The sequence below is a fragment of the Coregonus clupeaformis genome, unplaced genomic scaffold (assembly GCF_020615455.1).
Source record: "Coregonus clupeaformis isolate EN_2021a unplaced genomic scaffold, ASM2061545v1 scaf0112, whole genome shotgun sequence".
Lineage (NCBI taxonomy): Eukaryota > Metazoa > Chordata > Actinopteri > Salmoniformes > Salmonidae > Coregonus > Coregonus clupeaformis.
In genome coordinates, this window is record NW_025533567.1 from 77,164 (window position 1) to 99,045 (window position 21,882).

The 21,882-nt window shown below is 50.4% G+C and overlaps 1 protein-coding gene across 1 annotated transcript in view; it reads right to left on the reverse strand.

Annotated features, from left to right (window-relative positions):
* Window positions 1–2,716: 2,716 nt before the first annotated feature.
* The window catches only part of LOC121568914 (excitatory amino acid transporter 2-like), a 30,165-nt gene continuing 10,999 nt past the window's right edge, over window positions 2,717–21,882 (reverse strand). Inside the window, exons 5-11 of the mRNA XM_045213437.1 lie at window positions 8,380–8,485; window positions 8,042–8,168; window positions 6,256–6,489; window positions 5,096–5,290; window positions 4,601–4,735; window positions 3,874–4,312; window positions 2,717–3,690 (exon numbers count right to left, since the gene is read on the reverse strand). Coding sequence (XP_045069372.1) covers window positions 3,394–3,690; window positions 3,874–4,312; window positions 4,601–4,735; window positions 5,096–5,290; window positions 6,256–6,489; window positions 8,042–8,168; window positions 8,380–8,485 — 1,533 coding nt within the window. The 3' untranslated portion in view covers window positions 2,717–3,393. The remainder of the gene's footprint in view (window positions 3,691–3,873; window positions 4,313–4,600; window positions 4,736–5,095; window positions 5,291–6,255; window positions 6,490–8,041; window positions 8,169–8,379; window positions 8,486–21,882) is intronic.

Genomic DNA, 21,882 nt, shown 5'->3' on the forward strand with positions numbered 1-21,882 from the left:
AATCATGCTGCTGTCAGGCTTCCAGCTGACCCTTCCTCCCAATTGCTGTGCAAGGCTAACACTAGGAGACGCCACTGGCATAAATCCATACTCACCCCACTGGGTAGAACTACTTTACTGCAGTCCAAAGACAAATCCCGGCCCCTGTCCATATTACCATGGTGCCTCAATTACCTTGCCTAATTAGAATTTGTCTTAACAAAATGCTTTTCACAGTGTTCAGTGTTTATATTGTGGTTTATACAGTAAATATGTTCTTATGATGAGAGATTGTGAGCTACACAGATTGTATGAGAGAGTGGGTAGTGTGTGTGTATGTTTGTATGCACGTGTGTGTGGTTACCAGTATGTGTTCTATGACAGTGCGCCCTGTTTATATGTGTGTGAACCCTGTTTATATGTGTGTGAACCCTGTTTATATGTGTGTGAACCCTGTTTATATGTGTGTGAACCCTGTTTATATGTGTGTGAACCCTGTTTATATTTGCTGTATTTAATAAAGATGGTATTTTAGCAGTTATGTAAATGAGTCCCTGTTTTGTTAACAGAGGGGAGATGAGTCAGCAGATTTCCACTTCACCAGAAAACTATTTCATTATTTAAAAACCAACAACCAAAATGTCAAGTCTTTCAAAATGTTGTCATAATATGTTAAATGTATGATATTATTGGTAGATTTAGGTACCATCTGTTTAATTTGGTAAGGGAGCAGATTGGATCATTTGAGTTCCCAGTTCACACGCACCCCAAAGGATTGAGTTGATTTCCCTCCTTGCAGCTAACACTTTAGTCTCTAGATGTCACAGCACACAGTCCAAATCCTCCCAGCCATCCCAGCTCAGGGACATCATACTGAGGACTCTGTGGTTGCTTTCTTCTGAGCCATGAAGCCAGAAGAAACATTTACTGTGTATTTTGTAGCTTGAAATAATTATGTTAACAATAACAAATGATACAAACAACATTCATTTTATGGGACAACCATACAAAAAAATCCCGTAAGTACAGTGATTCATGTCTGTAATGCATTTCTATCTGCAACATACTTCACCATCCGCCCTACTGAAAAAGCCTAGGTGGCGGAAATGGTGAATTGTGCAAGTGGGATGAAATAAACATGCAATAAGTGTGACACTAATGTAATGATTACAATAACCATCCTCTACATAGAAATAACATCAACCAGTTCCAAGCCCTCTACTCTGCCAGGGGGGATTGAGGAAATTCAGTGACAGTGACTGTTGCTAAAAGAGAGAAGTAAAAGCTTCTAAATAAAAGTTTAAATGAGTTGACAGGTTTTCAGCAACACTGACGGCAGGGTTTGAGCAGATGAGGCTCTTCATACCCTCGCTGCTTGATGACTGTCCCAATGATTAAATTCCTGACCCCCCTCTCCCCCCGGGTTGGCTGACATCCCGATGTCATGTGTTGTGGGGAGAGGTTTCTAGTGTTACATATGGACAACTCATTTTGTGGTTTGGAGTGATTTATGCTTGTTTTTGGTTGCTATTCATTGAATTGACAAAGAATACAAGTGGCATTCTTGTTGTGTGAGGAATTCCTGTATGTGAACCGAAAAGATTCAGCTCACTACATATGAATAGAGAAATTAATCATACTCTGTCTGTTTTGTTGAATACCAGGCATGTCTGTCCCTGTTCACTAGGTGGTGGTGGCTGGTTGTGGCCTGAAGCTTTCCCTCATTCTCTACCTGTTTCTCTCATCCTCTCCTCCTCTCTCTGTGACGTGCAGGGTCCCAACACTAACGTCAGTCCTGTTTGCAATTACCCACAGTGCCCTATGCTGTCTGGGAAGAATGAGTACGATTGACGTCTTTCTGGCCATCTGCCGCTCTTCTATTCCTCTCCTCTCCCATCCCTCGCTCTTTCCCTCCCTCCTTCCCCATTCCCAACTCTTTTTTGAGAGGATTAAGTGTGTTCATATCTCTGTGTGTCTTTGTCTCATCAATGTGTGAATGTAATGATGTGTGTATGTGTGTGTGTGTGTGTGTGTGTGTGTGTGTGTGTGTGTGTGTGTGCAAGGAGTGGTGTGTCAGTTGCAACTCGAACATCCAATAATATCCTTGTCCACTGGATTTCATCACTGTCTTTAGTCACTAAATATTGCAGTGTGTCCCCTTTTTATAGTACAAATCTGTGCACAGTTTAATTTAAATACATCTCTAAGATTTTATTACATATAATATACACACAACCTGGATCTGCAAACCTGCATTAAGACTGGAGGATTTGGGTAGGCAGTAATGACCTTCAATGAAAGGCATTTCAGAGGGACAGAGGACAACAAATAAGTGTGACACAACCAATGAGAATATCTCTTACAACAATACATTAACCAATAAATAATTGAAGTACAAGAGTAATGAAACAACAAGTAAATTAATACATGAACCAAAATGAAAACTGACTGCTGTGCAACACAGACTGACAGACTGCTGTGTTGAACAAAACAACCACTAACAACCATCATTTCAGACACCAGACAATGACAAAAAAGTACAAACCATACATCAATTCTGAGTAATAACAATATTAACAACAATAACCGTATTATATTTGTCATTTCAGGACAAGTTGAGGTACAAGTTGAGGTAAAGTCAAGTGAAGTGTTGAGTTTGTAGAGGAGAAGACTAGGAAGAGAAGAGGGAGAGAGGAGGTAGAATAGTATAAAAAATAGTTTGTCTACAGTGTGTTTGTTCCCTTTAATTACATATAGTTGCTACACACAAGTTTATCATACATTTTAACTTACATATAAGTATAATTATTATTTATTTGTTGAATCATTCTATACTGTACTGCTGGAGATGGATGACGTTCTACAGATGACTTTTTGGAAGTTGAGAAGAGAACATTTATGATTGTGCGTTAACTGACACTGAACACAAATTGACAAGCCTCAACACCAAGATCTCAATACAGCATCTCTCTCAGCCACAATAGAGGGTAAAGGATAAGGTTGAGGAACTGGCTAGCTAAAATTATTAGAAAAATACAATGATTCTGAGAGAATAGAGCTGGGTTGACAGAGGACACAACACTAAGTTAAAGCTCCCTTCTGCAGCACACTGAAGTGCAAAAGTTAGGGCATGGACCCTTCTTTAACGATTATTAAAGGGTGTTGCCATAGCAACCGAAATATCATCATCACTCAAAGCAAGCTTATCGATCACTGATCATGTCAAACAAGACTCAAATCACACAAGAACACTCAAATCAGACAACTGCTAAATAGTAACTTGTAGAGCACTGCATCCACCAACCCAGACCTCTATCAAAAACACCACAGTGGAACTAGGTGGTAGTGCAGTAAATTGGGGGAAGTGTAGTAAAACTGTGGTAAAACAGAAGTGTTTTCATAGAGGCATCCCAATCAGGGCAGGTCGCAGGGCAGGATGGTGTTCCTGCGGTCGTAAGCGGTGTCGTCACTCTCTTCTCCTTCACTCCCTTCATCCAGCACCCTATCCCTCTCCTCCTCTTCCTCTGTCTCGCTCTGATACCGGTCGCTCTCTCGCCCCCGCAGTCTCTCCCTCTCTCTGTCTCTTCCTCTGTCACTTTCTCTTTCCCTGTCTCTTTCCCTGTCTCTTTCTCTGTCTCTTTCCCTGTCTCTTTCCCTTCTGTCTCTATCCCCTCTGTCTCTCTCTCTGTGGGAGCGAGGGAGTGTGGGGATCTGGGAAGACAAAGAGAAACAGAGTCAGAGAGAGGCCATCACAGGGCCATCCAACTCAAACTTTCACACAAATATTCCATTGATATCAATACATGATAAACAAGAAACCCACACATCTTAAGTTAGGATTGAGCCCTAGTTGTAGCTGTAACCATGCAGTAAATTAATGGGAAGCCAGCCTACCTGGTTGTCGTGGCTGGGCAGGGCGCAGTAGCCAGGCTCTTTTCTGCGGAGAATGCGTGGGGAGTGGGTACGGAAGGCAGAGGGCCGTGGGGAGTGGGAGTGGGAACAGTTGGAGCGCGGGGAGGGAGAGCGGACCGAACGGGGGGACGGAGAGCGGACGGAGCGGGGAGAGTTGGTGATGGAGTAGATCTGGGACAGGTTGGAGTGGCCGTGGTGGTTTAGTTTGGGCGGGCGGGGGGAGCGCGGGGGTAAATCGGGAGGTCTCATGGGGTCCACCAGGTCCATCTCAGTGAGGACAGGGGGCGGGGGGATGAACTCCTCATCCTCAGGGGAGAGGAGATCCGCGTCAATCTCAGCTAGCTCTGCCCTGGACAGGTGGTCCACAATCCCAGCCCCAAACGAGTCGCCCACCACGTTGATTGAGGTACGCATTCTGTCACTGACCCAACAGACAGACAATGCTGGAGTCAGCCATGACTGATCACTGTGTTACAGTTACACTACCAGACAGGAGCTCTCATGGATGAGTAGATGCCAACAACAGCAATGCCATCTACAGCTAAGTACCACTCTACCCTTTACAGTTTACAATATGTGTTGCATTTTGAAAGAGCTTGATGTACCCTAGTTTTCTTCCATTGAGATAATAAGCAACATTGAATCATGGTAGTCTAATGTCATCACATTGTTGAATAAAATACCAATATATTGTGTATGTGTGACTCACAGCAGCCAGTCGACAGCGATGAGCAGGCTGATGTCCTGGGTGGGCAGGCCCACAGCTGTAAGGATCAACAGCATGGTGACCAGGCCTGCACTGGGAATACTGGCCGCTCCCACACTGGCCAGGGTAGCTGTCATACTGGGAGGAGAGGAGGGGAAGGAGAGAGGGAGAGGATGTTACACACATGTTTCTCATTCCAAGACATTGTCACCACAGTGCATTAGCATGTGACTCAGAAAAGTCATCAGTAAGCAACCACAACTGATAGATACAGTAGGCCTACAGTTACATGACTATTTCAAGGTACAAAAAGCCATGGAGGAAGGGACATAGCTTTCTCTTACATACATACCGAGCATGACAGCCTTAAAACCATCACTGCACTTTAGTACTATATCTAAAAGCATAATATATTACACCCAGGTAACACACCTCAACACAAAAGTATCCTAAGAAACCCCCTGGGCCAGGGGTGTTAGTGGTAAAGAAGAGGCCTACCTGACAGTAACGATCTGTCCTGCGTCCAGGTTGATGTCATTCATCTGAGCGATGAAGATGGCTGCCACCGCCTCGTACAGGGCTGTACCGTCCATGTTGATGGTGGCTCCGATGGGCAGCACGAAACGCGTCACACGCTTATCGATCTTCAGATTCTCCTCCAGACAGCGAAACGTGACAGGTAACGTTCCCGCACTGAGGGAAGGACAGAGTGGGTAAGAAAGGGATAAAGACAGGTAGAGAGAGATAAAGGGAAGAAAATAAAAGTGGGGAGAGAGGGTATAAAGACATTATATAGAGAGAGAGGTATTGAGAAAGAAAATAATGACAGAAAGAGTGAGAGAGAGGGAGGGTGAGGGAGAGTGAGGGTGGGGGAGGGTGAGGGAAAGGGAGGGTGAGGGAGAGTGAGGGAGAGGGAGATTGAGGGAGAGAGAGAGAGGTTTAGGGAGGGTGAGGGAGGGAGGGAGGGTGAGTGAGGGAGTGGGAGGGTGAGGGGGGTGAGGGAGAAAGGGGGAGGGAGAGGGAGGGTGAGGGAGGGAGAATGTTAAAAAAGAAGGGGGGGGACAGAGAGGGTGAGAGGAGGGGTGAAATCTAACAGCATCATCATAACAGCAGGGGTATTTTACAATCCAATGAATGAATTGCAGGAATTTGATTTGAGCCCAAGCTAAGCCCAGGTCATAATATAATTAGAGAAAGTTGATAGGATTACTCTTATTCTCTAAAGCCTCCATAATGCGTCAAAATGACAGTTGGTTTGAGAAGCATGACAGATTCAGAAGCAGCGGAAACACGGCCAGTTTGGCCCATCCAACCTTTTCCAGAGCCCCAGACATTTACAACACAGGGTCTGTCAATCTGTCTGTCTGTCTGTGTGTCTGTCAGACAGAGCTGGTCTGGGATCACCCAGATTCATGCACAGTTGGCTCTGCAGCTCTAGTTTGTCAGCCCTCTTATTCTGGGTTAACCTAAATAGCCCAGCAACCAATACACAGTAACATAACACCCCTCCATCACATTTACTACGGTACCTGATGCCATACAGTATCATGCAGTGCTACTAAGGAAAATACACACCAGCACAAATTGGCTAAACATAGTATATACGCCCACCCTCCACACACACCCAACCCTCCCTAGAGTGTTCCTCCCTCCTCTACCTGCTGGCGGTGCCCAGGGCAGTGATCCAGGCCTGGAAGATCCCAGAGTAGAAGGTGAAGGGGCTCTTCCTTGTGATGGTGAAGAAGATGAGTGGCAGGATAATGCCCCCATGGATCATCAGGCCCACTATGACAGTCACCATGTACATGCCCAGCTGTCTGGCCACCACCTCCAGGTCCCCGATGGCTGCTATCTTCCCTGAGATCAGAGAGGCAATACCAACTGGAGAGTACCTGAAGACACAACATGGAGGGTCAACACACCACTGGTAATGAGGAGGGTTCTTCCAGAATATTGCAAGTGAAGGAAAATATATGGGGAGAGGAAACCACTTTAGACTATTGAGACACACCCCACCTATGGCATCAATACTAAACAGGCAGTGGGACTAGGTGCTAAGGAACCACAGCTGGGCAGGTCAAAGGTCATAGCAACACAAGCTTAGCATCTGAGGTGTAAGGGATGTACTGTGTTGATCTGTGAGGAAGATGGCATTTAGCCAGAGTTGTTTGGTAAAGTATGTAGTATACTGTGTATGACCAGTGTGTTTAGTGTACTGTGTATGACATGTTATTTGTATATATATGCTGGTTTGTTTGGCCAGCTCTGTAGGCCTAGTAGTGAGTAATGTGTTTAGTGTGTAAAATGGGTGGTTTACATTGGGTTTGTGGTATGGAGAACACAGTTTCTTTGGAAAATGTGCTGCGCATCAAGATGGCCCCTGAGTAGGTGCTTCTTTGTGGTGGAGAGAGATAGAGAGAGAGAGAGAGAGAGAGAGGGGGAGAGAGAGAGGGGGGATATGTTTTTCTCTCTCTCAGTGGTACTGGCCAGTGTCCTGTGAAGTCTCTCTGTCTCTCCCCCTTTCTCTCTCTTTTCCCTCGCTCTTTTAATGTAACTGGACTGTCTGCTACTGTCCTGCAAAGCATCAAGGCCTTCATCGCTCTCCAAGGACATGGATCTCACCAAGTACCTCTGTCCTGCCCTGCATCAGTCTGTCTGCGCTCTGATCTGTGCTGGCCTGCTGAGCAGCTAGTGGCTCCTTTCCTGTCTGTGGATTAATTACGTTCTGGACCTGTTCCACCCTCTCCCCCCTGGGAACCAGAAAGGCTTCTGCTCTGCTCCCACTCCTGCTAGTCCTCAGCATTCCACACACTGTCATGTCTTAGGGAATCCTTCTCCCTATATTTCTCCCCTTTCCAATCCTCTCTCTGCCCCTGGTCCCAGTTCCCACCATTTTTCTCATGTACGCAGTCCTCCCCTTATTCATGACTGTCAGTGGATTCATCACTGTCCATAGAATGTTTTTCAGCACTGCAGCCATTGTTCCACTGGAGGAAAAACAGACCCATACAGAGACACAGACAGGGACACAGACAGGGTCACAGACAGGGACACAGACAGGAAGACACCGACAGGGACACAGACAGGAAGACACAGACAGGGACACAGACAGGGTCACAGACAGGGACACAGACAGGAAGACATAGACAGGGGCACAGACAGGAAGACACAGACAGGGACAGAGACAGGGCAACACAGACAGGAAGACACAGACAGGAAGACACAGACAGGGACACAGACAGGAAGACACAGACAGGGACACATACAGGAAGACACAGACAGGGACACAGACAGGAAGAAACAGACAGGAAGACACAGATAGGGACACAGACAGGGACACAGACAGGAAGACACAGATAGGGACACCGAGAGAGACACAGACAAGGACACAGACAGGGACACAGACAGGAAGACACAGCCAGGAAGACACAAAGAGACACGTACCACATGATCATGCCCACCATCTTCATGATGATCTCGTTGAGGATGTTGAAGAACTCTGACATGAGCTTCCCCTTCTCTCCCATCTTCCCCATGCACATTCCAAATGTGATGAAGAACCCAATTAAACCTTCAGAAAACATCATTACAACATTAAATCTTCTGTTCATAAATAACCAATGTGCTCTCTCAATACGAATGATGAATATATCTAAACCAATGAAACAATAGGAAATAGACATAATAGTATTCCGTCCAATCAACAGAAAGATAGGGGAACCGAACAGGACATTGTTGCCCAATCAGTGAATAGAGAGGAAAGAACCATAGCATTCTCTCACCCAGAACATTCATGCCCCATTTGAACTCCAGTTTCTTCTTGCTGACTATGACAGGTTCTGTCTGGTTCGGGGGTATCACTGACACTTTCTTTGCTACTGTTTGAACCTGAAGAGAGAGGGGTGGGGAGAGAGAGAGAGAGAGAGAGAGAGAGAGCAACCACCAGAGAGATGAGAGAGATGTTTATGCAGACAGCGAAGAAGAGAGGGGGAGAGAGAGAGGGGGAGAGAGAGAGAGGTAGAGAGAGAGAGGTAAAGAGAAGATGAAAGATGGAAAAGGGGGCAGGGGATCGTCATGCAATTTCTTGGCTGATCTGCAAAAGTAATTACAATATCAATGAATCTCTGATGAGGACAAACGCAGTGATAGCACACAGCAAGAGAAAAGATCCCTATAAGCCCAGGGCTGAACAGCACACACACACACACACACACACACACACACACACACACATGCACATGCGCACACACGCACACACACACACACACACACACACACACAAACACACACTAGGCAGATGCCTTACTGTAGTAAATGAAGACAACCCAACGCAGCTGTAAAGAGATTAGCACCGACAGAAGGTCTGACCCTCACCCAGTATAACACAGAAAAGCATTTCTAATCATTCAGACACACACACATGAAAGAGAGAGAGAGATAGAGAGCTATAATGAGAGAGAGAGAAAAAACACAGGATTTGGACAAAAGAAGGCAACTGATGATCTGCCTGCTTGGATAAACAGCAGTCATATCTGCCAGGCAGCGTTGCTTTGTGAATCACAAAGAAAGAGTCTGTTCTGTCTTGTCCTACCCTATCATGTCCTGTAGTCTCCTGTCCTCTCCTGTTCTATCCTGTGGTCAGCCATCTGAGCACAGGATCATGTCCCCCTGATGCTAGGACAGCAGAGTCCCTGCCCATCTTCTGAAAACGTCTGAAAGCCTACCTCTTCAAAGATCTTAAATAAGACATCTTAGTCTCATTCCTCCTTCAAGACTATAGGAAAATAATTCCAGATGAAGCTGGTTGAGAGAATGCCAAGAGTGTGCAAAGCTGTCATCAAGGCAAAGGGTGGCTATTTTAAGAATATAAAATATCAAATATATTTTGATTTGTTTAACACTTTTTTGGTTACTACATGATTCCACATGTGTTATTTCATGGTTATTCTACAATGTAGAAAATAGTAAAAATAAAGAAAAACCCTTGAATGTGTCACGAACAGAAGAGGACCCAAGAGCGCAAGTTCAAATTCAGAGTTCTTTATTCAAGGTTACAGGCGGGAAGAGGAGTCCCAGGGGTGTCAGGGGTCTTTCAGGGTCCTCCTGTGGGTACCTGTGCTCCGGGGGTCACCAAATGTCCGGGGGTGTCCAGTCCAAGTGCTTAGTGTGTGTGTTCCCCAGTGATGGAGCGGCGTATCGGGCTGAGGGTGGTGAAACGTCTGGGCACGCTCATCTGGTGGTCGGAGACCTGGGGAACACACACACACAACAGCAATATGAATGGCAGGCAGAAGTACAGATCAGGGCTGGGCAAATATCGTGGTGAGAGACAGAAGGCAGAAACGAGTTACCGGAGGGGCTGAAGATCGGAGAGTAGTCGAGGTCCAGAAGGCAGGTTGGGATAGACGGGGCAGTAGAACAAGGAGGCAGTCAAGAAAGGATCGGTATCACAAACAGGAGTCAGAGCGCAGACAGGCAGGTTACTGGTCCGGGTTTGAAGACGATCTGACAGGGCTTGGCTGAAAACCAGGGCTTGATATACTGGGAGAGGTAGTGGGGAAATGCAGTTCAGCTGGCAGAGTAATTAGAACAGAGTGAGGCAAGGTGAGGATGGTGAGTGGGAAATGCAGTGCAGCTGGCCAGGTAACAAGAGCAGAGCAGGGCAGGTGGAGCTAGTTAGGCTGAGTAGAGAGAGGGAGGTGAGCAGAGTGGAAGATAATTGAATGCAATTAATGTTGCTACCAGGGAGAGAGAGTGCTCATGACAGGACCCCCCTCCAAGGGACGGCCCCAGAAGTCCCAAGAACAACATCATGCCGGGAGGGTGGAGGGGAGCAGGCGGCGGGTCAGAACTCCTCCGAGCGGTCCGAGTGAATCTCCTCATCCTCAGAAGGAGCTGGAGGGTCACGGTCGGGAGACAGGACAGGCACTGAGACAGGAGCAGGGCGGGCCGGACGGCTAGGAACCCTCTTGGACGGCCCCCTACGGATTGCAGGCTGATCAGGATGTAGTCGGTGGAAGTCAGTGATAAGGGTCCGGTCCACTATCCTCCTGGCCGGGATCCAGGTCCTCTCCTCTGGACCATATCCCTCCCAATCAACGAGGTACTGGAGACCCCTACCCCTTCGCCTAGAGCGGAGCAGCCGCCGGACGGTGAAGACAGGACCGCCATCTACGAGGCGCGGAGGAGGTGGCGCCGGAGCTGCAGGGACCAGGGGACTTTCATGGACCGGCTTGACCTTGGAGACGTGGAAGGTGGGGTGGACCCGCATGGAAGCGGGCAACTGAAGTCGGACCGCCGTTGGACTGATGACTTTCTGCACAGGAAAAGGACCAATGAAGCGAGGGGCCAGCTTTCGTGATACAACCCGCAGCGGCAGATCCCGGGCAGACAGCCAGACCTTCTGACCAACCCGGTAAGTAGGTGCTGGGGTCCTCCGTCGGTTGGCACCGACGGCGTAGCTGGTTCCAGACTTCAGGAGCACAGTGCGAGCCTGGGCCCAAGTGCGGCGGCAGCGGCGGGCATACGCAAGAGCAGACGGACAGGTGGCATCCGCCTCCTGGCTGGCAAACAGTGGAGGTTGATACCCGTAGACACACTGAAAGGGGGGAGAGCCCGGTGGAGGAACTGGTGAGTGAATTATGGGCATATTCCACCCAGAGCAGGTGTTGAGCCCAGGCCCGGGGATTTTGGGAAGCCACACACCTCAGTGCCTTCTCCAGCTCCTGGTTCATGCGTTCAGTCTGGCCGTTTGACTGCGGGTGGAATCCAGACGATAGGCTGGCGGTGGCCCCAAGGAGATGACAGAACTCCTTCCAAAAGGTTGCTGAGAATTGCGGGCCCCGGTCTGACACTATATCCTGGGGTAGGCCATGGATACGAAACACATGTTCCAGGACCACCTGGGAGGTCTCTTTAGCAGAGGGTAGTTTGGGAAGGGGGCACGAAGTGGGTCATCTTACTAAAGCGGTCAACAATGGTAAGGATGACTGTGTGTCCGTCAGAGGGCGGAAGGCCCGTAACAAAGTCCAGTGAAACGTGGGACCAGGGCCTCTTGGGTATGAGTAGGGGTTGCAGCAACCCAGCAGGAGGCTGGTTGGGAGTCTTGTTTCGGTTACAAGTGGGACAAGCTCGGATGAATTCTCGGACATCCCGTCTCATCCCCGCCACCAGAACCGCTGGCGGACCAGATGAAGGGTGCGAGTGATGCCGGGATGACAGGCCAGACGGGATTCGTGCCCCCACTGAATCACAGGTGACCTGAGATTTGCTGGAACAAACAGACGGTTGGGGGGCGCTGGTGCTTGGACCTGGCTGGTCCCGAAGAGCCTCCATGACCTGCTTCTCGATCTCCCAGGTGAGGGCCGCTACGACCAAGTGGCTGGGAAGAATGGGAGCTGTCATGGCGGTGGTCTCGTCCTTCTGAAACATCCGGGAAAGAGCATCAGGTTTGATGTTGCGAGATCCCGGGCGGTAGGAGAGCGTGAAATTGAAGCGCGTAAAGAACAGAGACCACCGCTGTTGACGGGAGTTCAGCCTCCTGGCTGTTTGGATATACTCCAGGTTCTTGTGGTCTGTCCACACTACGAATGGTTCCTTTGACCCTTCTAACCAGTGCCGCCATTCTTCAAGGGCGAGCTTGACAGCCAACAGCTCGCGGTTCCCAATGTCGTAGTTGCATTCGGCAGGGGTTAGCCGACGGGAGTAGAAGGCACAGGGGTGCATCTTGCCATCCTCAGCTGCTCTTTGAGAAAGCACTGCACCCACTCCCACGTCCGAAGCATCTACCTCCACCACAAACTGCCTTGCTGCATCTGGCATCTGGAGGATGGGAGCAGAAGTGAAACATGTCTTGAGGATATTGAAGGCCTTATCAGCAGCTGATGTCCATTGGTACGGTTGTTTAGTGCTGGTTAGCGCCGTGAGGGGTGCAGCCACTGTGCTATAGTTTCTGATGAATCTCCTATAAAAGTTGGCAAAGCCCAGGAACTGTTGCAACTTCTTCCGAGACTCAGGAACTGGCCAGGAAGTGACAGCCGACACCTTCGTGAGATCCATCTGAATGCTGCCCTCGGTCACCACATACCCCAGGAATGAAACGGTCTTGGCATGGAACTCGCACTTCTCTGCCTTCACGAAAAGAGAGTTCTCCAGCAGGCGGCGCAGGACCAACCGGACGTGGTGCGTGTGTTCTGACAGAGTCTTTGAGAATATTAAAATATCGTCAAGGTACACAAATACGAACGTATTTAGCATGTCCCTGAGGATATCATTCACTAGGGCTTGAAAAACTGCTGGGGCATTGGTGAGGCCGAAGGGCATGACGAGATATTCATAGTGGCCGGTTGGTGTGTTGAACGCTGTCTTCCATTCGTCTCCCTCCCTCATCCGCACCAGATGGTAGGCATTGCGAAGGTCCAGCTTAGTGAATACAGTGGCTCCCTGCAGCAGTTCGAAGGCAGACGAAAGTAAGGGCAGTGGGTAGCGATTCTTAACCGTGATGTCGTTCAGACCCCGGTAATCTATGCATGGACGAAGAGAACCGTCCTTCTTGCCGACAAAGAAGAATCCCGCTCCTGCGGGGGAAGACGACGGTCTAATTATCCCGGAGGCAAGAGAGTCATTAATGTAGTCCTCCATGGCCTTTCTTTCCGGGGCTGACAGTGAATACAGACGACCCTTGGGAGGTGCTGTGCCAGGCAGGAGATCAATCGCGCAGTCATAGGGTCTGTGGTGGGGGTAGAGATGTCGCCTTGGATTTGTTGAACACCTCTTTCAGGCTGTGGTAACAGGCCGGAACATTGGATATGTCGGAGGTAGCGCTAGATCCTTCCCGGTGAACGGGCAGGGTGGCCCCCCTTAAACAGGTCTGGTGACAACTCCTTCCCCACTCACGGACTGTTCCTGTCTCCCAGTCGATGTGGGGGTTGTGCTGACGGAGCCACGGGTATCCAAGAATGAGTGGTTGGCCAGGTGAGTGTAGGAGGTGAAACTGGATGGACTCCTGGTGGTTTCCTGACAGCAGGATTGTCACAGGGGCGGAGATATGAGTGACAGTGCCAAGATGATGCCCATCCAGGGCTCGTGCAGGAATGGGTTGTGTCAGTTGATGATGGTTCACGCCCAGTTGCTGTGCAAGCTCAGGGTCCATGATGTTTGCTTCGGCCCGGAATCCACAAGGGCGGCCAATGTATGAGTCTTGTCAGAAAGCTGAAGGCGGAGATGAAGCAGGGTCTTTCGGATGGAGGGAGACTGAAGGCTTGTTGAGCTCACCCGGATCTCCCCTACACCTGGTGAGCTGCGGCTTTTGCCGGACAAGTAGCGACACGGTGATTCTCGCCACCACAGTAGAGGCAAAGGTTGGAGCTTAGACGGCGCCGACGCTCCTCGGGAGTCAGAGAGGCACGGCCAATCTCCATGGGCTCAGGCTGATTGAGTTGGCTATGGGACTTGACAGGCAGGGGCTGGACAGAAGCGGTATCGACCCGAGTACGGATGGCAGGTTGACTGAGACGGCCCTTCTCCCTCCTCCGGGTCTGTATACGGCGGTCAATGCGAACGGCAAGGTCAATGGCGGCATCAAGCGTTGAGGGCGGGTCATGGGAAACAAGCTCGTCCTTGATATAGTCCGCCAGGCTATGGAGGAAGGCTTGCACCAGTGCCTCTGGGTTAAACGAGCTTTGACTGGCCAGGGTACGAAAGTCAATGGAGAAGTCTGCCACTGTCCGATTGCCCTGACGGATGGTGAGCAGAGCTTGTGACGCTTCGGCTGTTGGCGAGCCTAGGTCAAAGACCTTAACATCTCCTCCTCAAAGGCACTGAAGGAGGCACAGGCTGGGGTTTGCCGGTCGAATTTCGCCGTTCCCCCCACAACCGAGCTCGACCGGTGAGATGTGTGATGACATACCCCACCTTGGCTCCCTCTGTTGAGAAAGTCCTGGGCTGTAGTGCAAACTGGATTCGGCAGCTGCTCAAGAATGGTCTTACTTGCTTCTGGTTGCCATCAAAACGCTCCGGGTTCCCAATCCTTGGTTCAGGAGCGTGGGGATCTGGTGGCAGCACTGCCGGGCCTGCAGCATTGGGACCTCCAGCGGAGGGATGAAGGAGTATCGGTGGTACAGGAACAAAAGGACCAGGGGGGTGCAGGTGGAGTAGCCGGGCTTGAGAGTAGTTGCAGGGCTTGGGCTAGCTGTTGTTGCTGCAGTTGGAACTGTTGTTGCTGCTGGTTGAATAGCTGGAGAAGGGAAGCGATGTCGCCAGCCATCCGATTTATGTCTCCCTCAGAGCGTTCCAGTCGCTGTAGGGCAGTCCTCTCTGGCTCTTCCTCCATCGTGGTCAGGGAGTGCGCTGGGTCCATGATGGTCAGATCGTTCTGTCACGAACAGAAGAGGACCCAAGAGCGCAAGTTCAAATTCAGAGTTCTTTATTCAAGGTTACAGGCGGGAAGAGGAGTCCCAGGGGTGTCAGGGGTCTTTCAGGGTCCTCCTGTGGGTACCTGTGCTCCGGGGTCACCAAATGTCCGGGGGGTGTCCAGTCCAAGTGCTTAGTGTGTGTGTTCCCCAGTGATGGAGCGGCGTATCGGGCTGAGGGTGGTGAAACGTCTGGGCACGCTCATCTGGTGGTCGGAGACCTGGGGGAACACACACACACAACAGCAATATGAATGGCAGGCAGAAGTACAGATCAGGGCTGGGCAAATATCGTGGTGAGAGACAGAAGGCAGAAACGAGTTACCGGAGGGGCTGAAGATCGGAGAGTAGTCGAGGTCCAGAAGGCAGGTTGGGATAGACGGGGCAGTAGAACAAGGAGGCAGTCAAGAAAGGATCGGTATCACAAACAGGAGTCAGAGCGCAGACAGGCAGGTTACTGGTCCGGGTTTGAAGACGATCTGACAGGGCTTGGCTGAAAACCAGGGCTTGATATACTGGGAGAGGTAGTGGGGAAATGCAGTTCAGCTGGCAGAGTAATTAGAACAGAGTGAGGCAAGGTGAGGATGGTGAGTGGGAAATGCAGTGCAGCTGGCCAGGTAACAAGAGCAGAGCAGGGCAGGTGGAGCTAGTTAGGCTGAGTAGAGAGAGGGAGGTGAGCAGAGTGGAAGATAATTGAATGCAATTAATGTTGCTACCAGGGAGAGAGAGTGCTCATGACAGAATGAGTAGGTGTGTCCAAACTTTTGACTGGTACTGTATATAGTACTATAAATACCCCAATTCATGTTGTTAAGTTCAAAAGAATACAATGAAAAAATTGCTGACACCATTCAAACCAATGAGGGTTCTGAACTTTAAAGCCAATTATCTCAGAATCATATTTTTGCAGACAGCACCTTATAGTCCCAAGCTCTAGATATGCTGCTGACTAGATATGCACATCAGATAGAACGTATTCTCTACTCTAAAGCACAATTCTACTTCCATGATGACATAAGCCACTCCTTTATAGGAACTAGTCTGTGCATATACAGTCCCTTCAGAAAGTATTAGCTCTCCTTGACATTTTTTTATGTTACAGGCTAAATTTAAAATAGATTACATTTAGATTGTTTGTCACTGGCCTACACACAATACCCCATAATGTCAAAGTGGAATTATGAAATGTTTACAAATTAATTACAAATGAAAAGCTGAAATGTCTTGAGTCAATAAGTACTCAACCCCTTTGTTATGGCAATTCAAAAGTCAAAATTTGCTTAACAAGTCACATAATAAGTTGCATGGACTCACTCTGTGTGCAATAACAGGGTTTAACAATGACTACCTCATCTAAATAAATTATTAGTCATTTAGCAGACGCTCTTATCCAGAGCGACTTACAGGAGCAATTAAGGTTAAGCGCCTTGCTCAAGGGCACATCGACAGATTTTTCACCTAGTCGGCTCGGGGATTAGAACCAGCGACCTTTCGGTTACTGGCACAACGCTCTTAACCACTAAGCTACCTGCCGCCCCATCTCTGTACCCCACACATACAATTATCTGTAAGGTCCCTCAGTTGAGCAGTGAATTTCAAACACAGATTCAACCACAAAGACCAGGGAGGTTTTCCAATGCCTCGCAAAGAAGGGCACCTTTTTAAAACAGTTACAGAGTTTATTAGCTGTGATAGGAGAAAACTGAGTAGTTACTACACAATACTCCACAATACTAACCTAATTGACAGAGTGAAAAGAAGAAAGCCTGTACAGAATACAAATATTCCAAAACATGCATCCTGTTTGCAGTAAGGCACTAAAGTAAAACTGCAAAAAATGTGGCAAAGAAATGAACTTAATGTCCTGAATACAAAGTGTTATACATTTACATTTTTACATTTTAGTAATTTAGCAGACGCTCTTATCCAGAGCGACTTACAGGAGCAATTAGGGTTAAGTGCCTTGCTCAAGGGCACATTTACGTCATTTAGCAGACGCTCTTATCCAGAGCGACTACAAATTGGTGCATTCACCCTATAGCCAGTGGGATAACCACTTTCCAATTATATATTATTTTTTTTTGGGGGGTAGAAGGATTACTTTATCCTATCCCAGGTGTTCCTTAAAGAGGTGGGGTTTCAAATGTCTCCGGAAGGTGGTGAGTGACTCCGCTGTCCTGGCGTCGTGAGGGAACTGAGTATCACTCTTCATATTTGTCAAAGCGTGCTGTAGGTGCAGTGGTGGAATCAAACGCAGGACGCAGACGGATAATCCAACAGACTTTAGTAATGCCAAAACACGGCAAACGGACAACACTTGCCCGAAGGCGAAATACGCACGAAGGCGAAACGAAACAACAGCGCACAAAACAGGTGCGTAATAACTCCAGCGCAGTGGAGAGAAGCTCAACCGAGCGAAAATACACGACTGACAAAAACAATAACACACACCGGCCTGAGAAGGGACACATGGAACGAGGGGTTAATACTTTTATATTCAACAGGTAGCTGTAATTTATAACACACCTCGTTCAACCTTCCCAGGACTTTAAATGGCCCTACAAACCGCCGACCCAGTTTCCGACAGGGCAGGCGGAGGGGCAGGTTCCTGGTAGAGAGCCAGACTCGATCACCAGGTGCGTACACCGGTCCCTCACTGCGGTGGAGATCGGCGCTCGCCTTATGACGTCGGAGGGCCCGCTGCAGGTGGACGTGTGCAGCGTTTCATGTCTCCTCCGAGCGCCTCGCCCACTCATCCACCGCAGGAGCCTCGATCTGGCTCTGCTGCCAGGGTGCCAGAACCGGCTGGTAACCTAACACACATTGGAAAGGAGTTAGGTTAGTGGAGGAATGGCGTAGGGGAATTCTGGGCCATTTCGGCCCAGGGAACGTACCTTGCCCACTCCTCCGGCCGGTCCTGGCAGTATGTTCTAAGAAACCTGCCCACATCCTGGTTTACACGTTCCACCTGCCCATTACTCTCCGGGTGGTAACCCGAGGTGAGGCTCACCGAGACCCCCAACCGCTCCATAAAGGCCCTCCAGACTCTGGAGGTAAATTGGGGACCTCGATCAGACACAATATCCTCGGGTACCCCGTAGTGCCGGAACACATGGGTGAATAGGGCTTCGGCAGTTTGCAGGGCGGTAGGAAGGCCCGGCATGGGGAGCAAACGACAGGCCTTAGAAAACCGGTCCACAACGACCAGTATAGTGGTATTCCCCTGTGAAGGAGGAAGGTCAGTAAGGAAATCCACCGAGAGGTGGGACCATGGTCGTTGTGGCACGGGCAGGGGTAGTAACTTACCCCTAGGCAGATGTCTAGGCGCCTTACACTGGGCGCACACCGAGCAGGAGGAAACATAAACCCTCACATCCCTTGCCAACGTGGGCCACCAGTACTTGGCACTAAGACAGTGCACTGTCCGGCCGATACCCGGATGTCCAGAGGAGGGTGACGTGTGAGCCCAATAGATCAATCGATCCCGAACCTCGAGCGGAACGTACTTCCGACCCTCCGGGCACTGTGGTGGACTAGGGTCGGTGCGTAACGCCCGCTCCAGACACGACTCCGGCAGTATGGGAGTGGGCTCCACGGACCTCTCCTCCGTGTCATACCGCCGAGACAGCGCATCTGCCTTGCCGTTCTGTGACCCAGGGATGTACGTGATCTTAAAAGTAAACCTGGTCAAGAACATATTCCATCTTGCCTGGCGAGGGTTCAGCCTCCTCGCTGCCCGGATGTACTCCAGGTTACGGTGGTCCGTCAAAATGAGGAAAGGGTGTTGAGCCCCCTCAAGCCAGTGCCTCCACACCTTTAGGGCCTGTACCACGGCTAACAGCTCCCTGTCCCCTACGTCATAGTTCCGCTCCGCCAGACTGAGCTTCTTCGAATAAAAAGCACAGGGGCGGAGTTTAGGTGGCGCGCCAGACCGTTGTGAAAGCACGGCTCCTAGACCGGCCTCTGACGCGTCCACCTCTACCTGGAACGGCAAAGAGGGATCCGGATGCGCCAGCACCGGGGCCGAGGTAAACAGGTCCTTCAGCCTCCCAAACGCCCTGTCCGCCTCGGCCGACCACTGCAGACGCACCGGACCCCCCTTCAAAAGAGACGTGATGGGAGCTGCCACCTGTCCAAAACCCCGGATAAACCTCCGGTAGTAATTCGCAAACCCCAAAAACTGCTGCACCTCCTTCACAGTGGTTGGTGTTTGCCAATTACGCACGGCCGACACCCGGTCTACCTCCATCTTCACCCCTGACGCAGACAACTGATACCCCCAAAAAGGAGACCGACTCCTGGAAAAACAGACACTTCTCTGCCTTCACATACAGGTCGTGCTCCACCAGCCTCCGCAACACTCTACGCACCAGGGCCACATGCTCGACACGGGTAGGCGAGTACACGAGAATGTCATCTATGTACACAACCACCCCCTGCCCCTGCATGTCCCTGAAGATCTCATCCACGAATGATTGGAAAACTGACGGAGCGTTCATCAACCCGTATGGCATGACCAGATACTCGTAATGGCCCGAGGTGGTACTAAAGGCTGTCTTCCATTCATCGCCCTCCCTGATGCGCACCAAGTTGTACGCGCTCCTGAGATCTAATTTAGTGAAGAAACGCGCCCCATGCAACGACTCAGTCATGGTCGCAATCAGCGGGAGTGGATAACTGTACTTCACCGTAATCTGATTGAGACCACGGTAATCGATGCACGGGCGCAAACCACCATCCTTTTTCTTCACAAAAAAGAAACTCGAGGACGCAGGGGAAGTGGAAGGCCGTATGTATCCTTGTCTCAGAGATTCGTCTATGTAAGTCTCCATAGCTTTCTTCTCCTCTTGAGACAGAGGATACACATGGCTCCGTGGGAGCGCAGCTCCTGCCTGGAGGTCTATCGCACAATCTCCCTGCCTATGGGGCGGCAACTGCGTCGCCCTCGACTTACTAAACGCAATAGCCAAATCCCCATACTCAGGGGGGAACGTGCAATGCGGGCACCTGGTTTGGACTCTCCACCGAGGTAGCCCCTACGGAAACGCCTAAACATCTACCCACACACTGGGCAGACCACTCCATCAGAGCCCTCTCCTGCCACGAAATGGATGGGTTATGGGTACTCAACCAGGGCATGCCCAGCACCACCGGATACGCAGGAGAGTCAATCAGAAATAGCTGAATCATCTCCTGATGACCCCCCTGCGCGCACATCCTAAGTGGCGCAGTGACCTCCCTGATCAAGCCCGCACCCAACGGACGGCTATCTAGGGCATGAACGGGGAAAGGAACATCAACAGGAAGAAGGGGAATCCCTAAAGCTAAACAAAACTTCTTATCAATAAAATTCCCAGCCGCGCCTGAGTCTACCAGCGCCTTATGCTGGGAATGAGGTGCTACCTGTGGAAAACGCACAGGCATACAAAAATGTGCAACAGAGAGCTCTGGGTGAGTGGGGCGCCTACTCACCTGGAGGGAATCCCCAGTGCGGGACCTGTCGTCCTCTCCCCTAGGAGGCCATCCCCAGCACCTAGCCGCGGTGTGTCCTCCCCGACCACAGTTGGTGCAGGGGATGGACCCCCTAGTAAGCCGACCCCTCCTCTCTCTAGCGCCAGCGCCCCCGAGCTCCATGGGGCACGGCTCGAAAGCGCTGGAGGGTGAAATGGACGGACCCCCCTCGGAACGTCCGCGGGTAGCTAGTAGGTTATCCAGCCTGATGGACATGTCGACCAACTGGTCGAACGTGAGGCTGGTGTCCCTACAGGCCAGCTCCCGACGGACGTCCTCTCGCAGACTACACCTGTAGTGATCGACGAGGGCCCGATCATTCCACCCTGCATCTGCCGCTAGAGTACGGAATTCGAGGGCGAACTCCTGAGCACTCCTCCTCCCCTGCCGGAGGAAGACCAGACACTCCCCCGCCGCTTTCCCCTCCGGGGGATGGTCAAACACCGCCTTGAAGCGGCGGGAGAACTCGTCGTAAGTTATGGTGTCCGCGTCGATCCTCCTCCACTCCGCGTTGGCTCATTCCAACGCCTTCCCGGACAGGCAGGAGATCAGGGCGGACACGCTCTCATGTCCCGAGGGCGCCGGGTGCACGGTGGCCAGGTACAGCTCCACCTGGAGAAGGAAACCCTGGCACCCGGTCGCGGTCCCATCGTAAGCCCTCGGGAGCGAGAGTCGGACTCCTCGAGGTTCTGGTGCGGGAATAGGCTGACTGGCCGATGGTGCTGGCACGGAGGGTGGCGGTGGAGGCGTCCCCCAGCCTCGGATGGTGGTGATCACCTCCTGCAGTGCGGTCCCCATCTGCAGGATCTGGTCACCTTGTTCCCGGACCCTGTCCTCCAGAGTCGCCTGGGCTGCTGCGGCTCCTGCTGATTCCATTGTGGTGTGTTATTCTGTCAAAGCGTGCTGTAGGTGCAGTGGTGGAATCAAACGCAGGACGCAGACGGATAATCCAACAGACTTTAGTAATGCCAAAACACGGCAAACGGACAACACTTGCCTGAAGGCGAAATACGCACGAAGGCGAAACGAAACAACAGCGCACAAAACAGGTGCGTAATAACTCCAGCGCAGTGGAGAGAAGCTCAACCGAGCGAAAATACACGACTGACAAAAACAATAACACACAACACCTGACAAACACAACGAGAACTAAATAGGACACTAATGACACTAAATGAAAACAGGTGTGACAACAATCAGACAAAAGCAAACGAACATGAAACATACAACGGTGGCAGCTAGTATTCCGGAGACAACGAACGCCGAAGCCTGCCCGAACAAGGGAGAGAGGCAGCCTCGGCCGAAACCGTGACAATATTTTCAAGCATGGTGGTGGCTGCATCATGTTATGGGTATGTTTGTCAT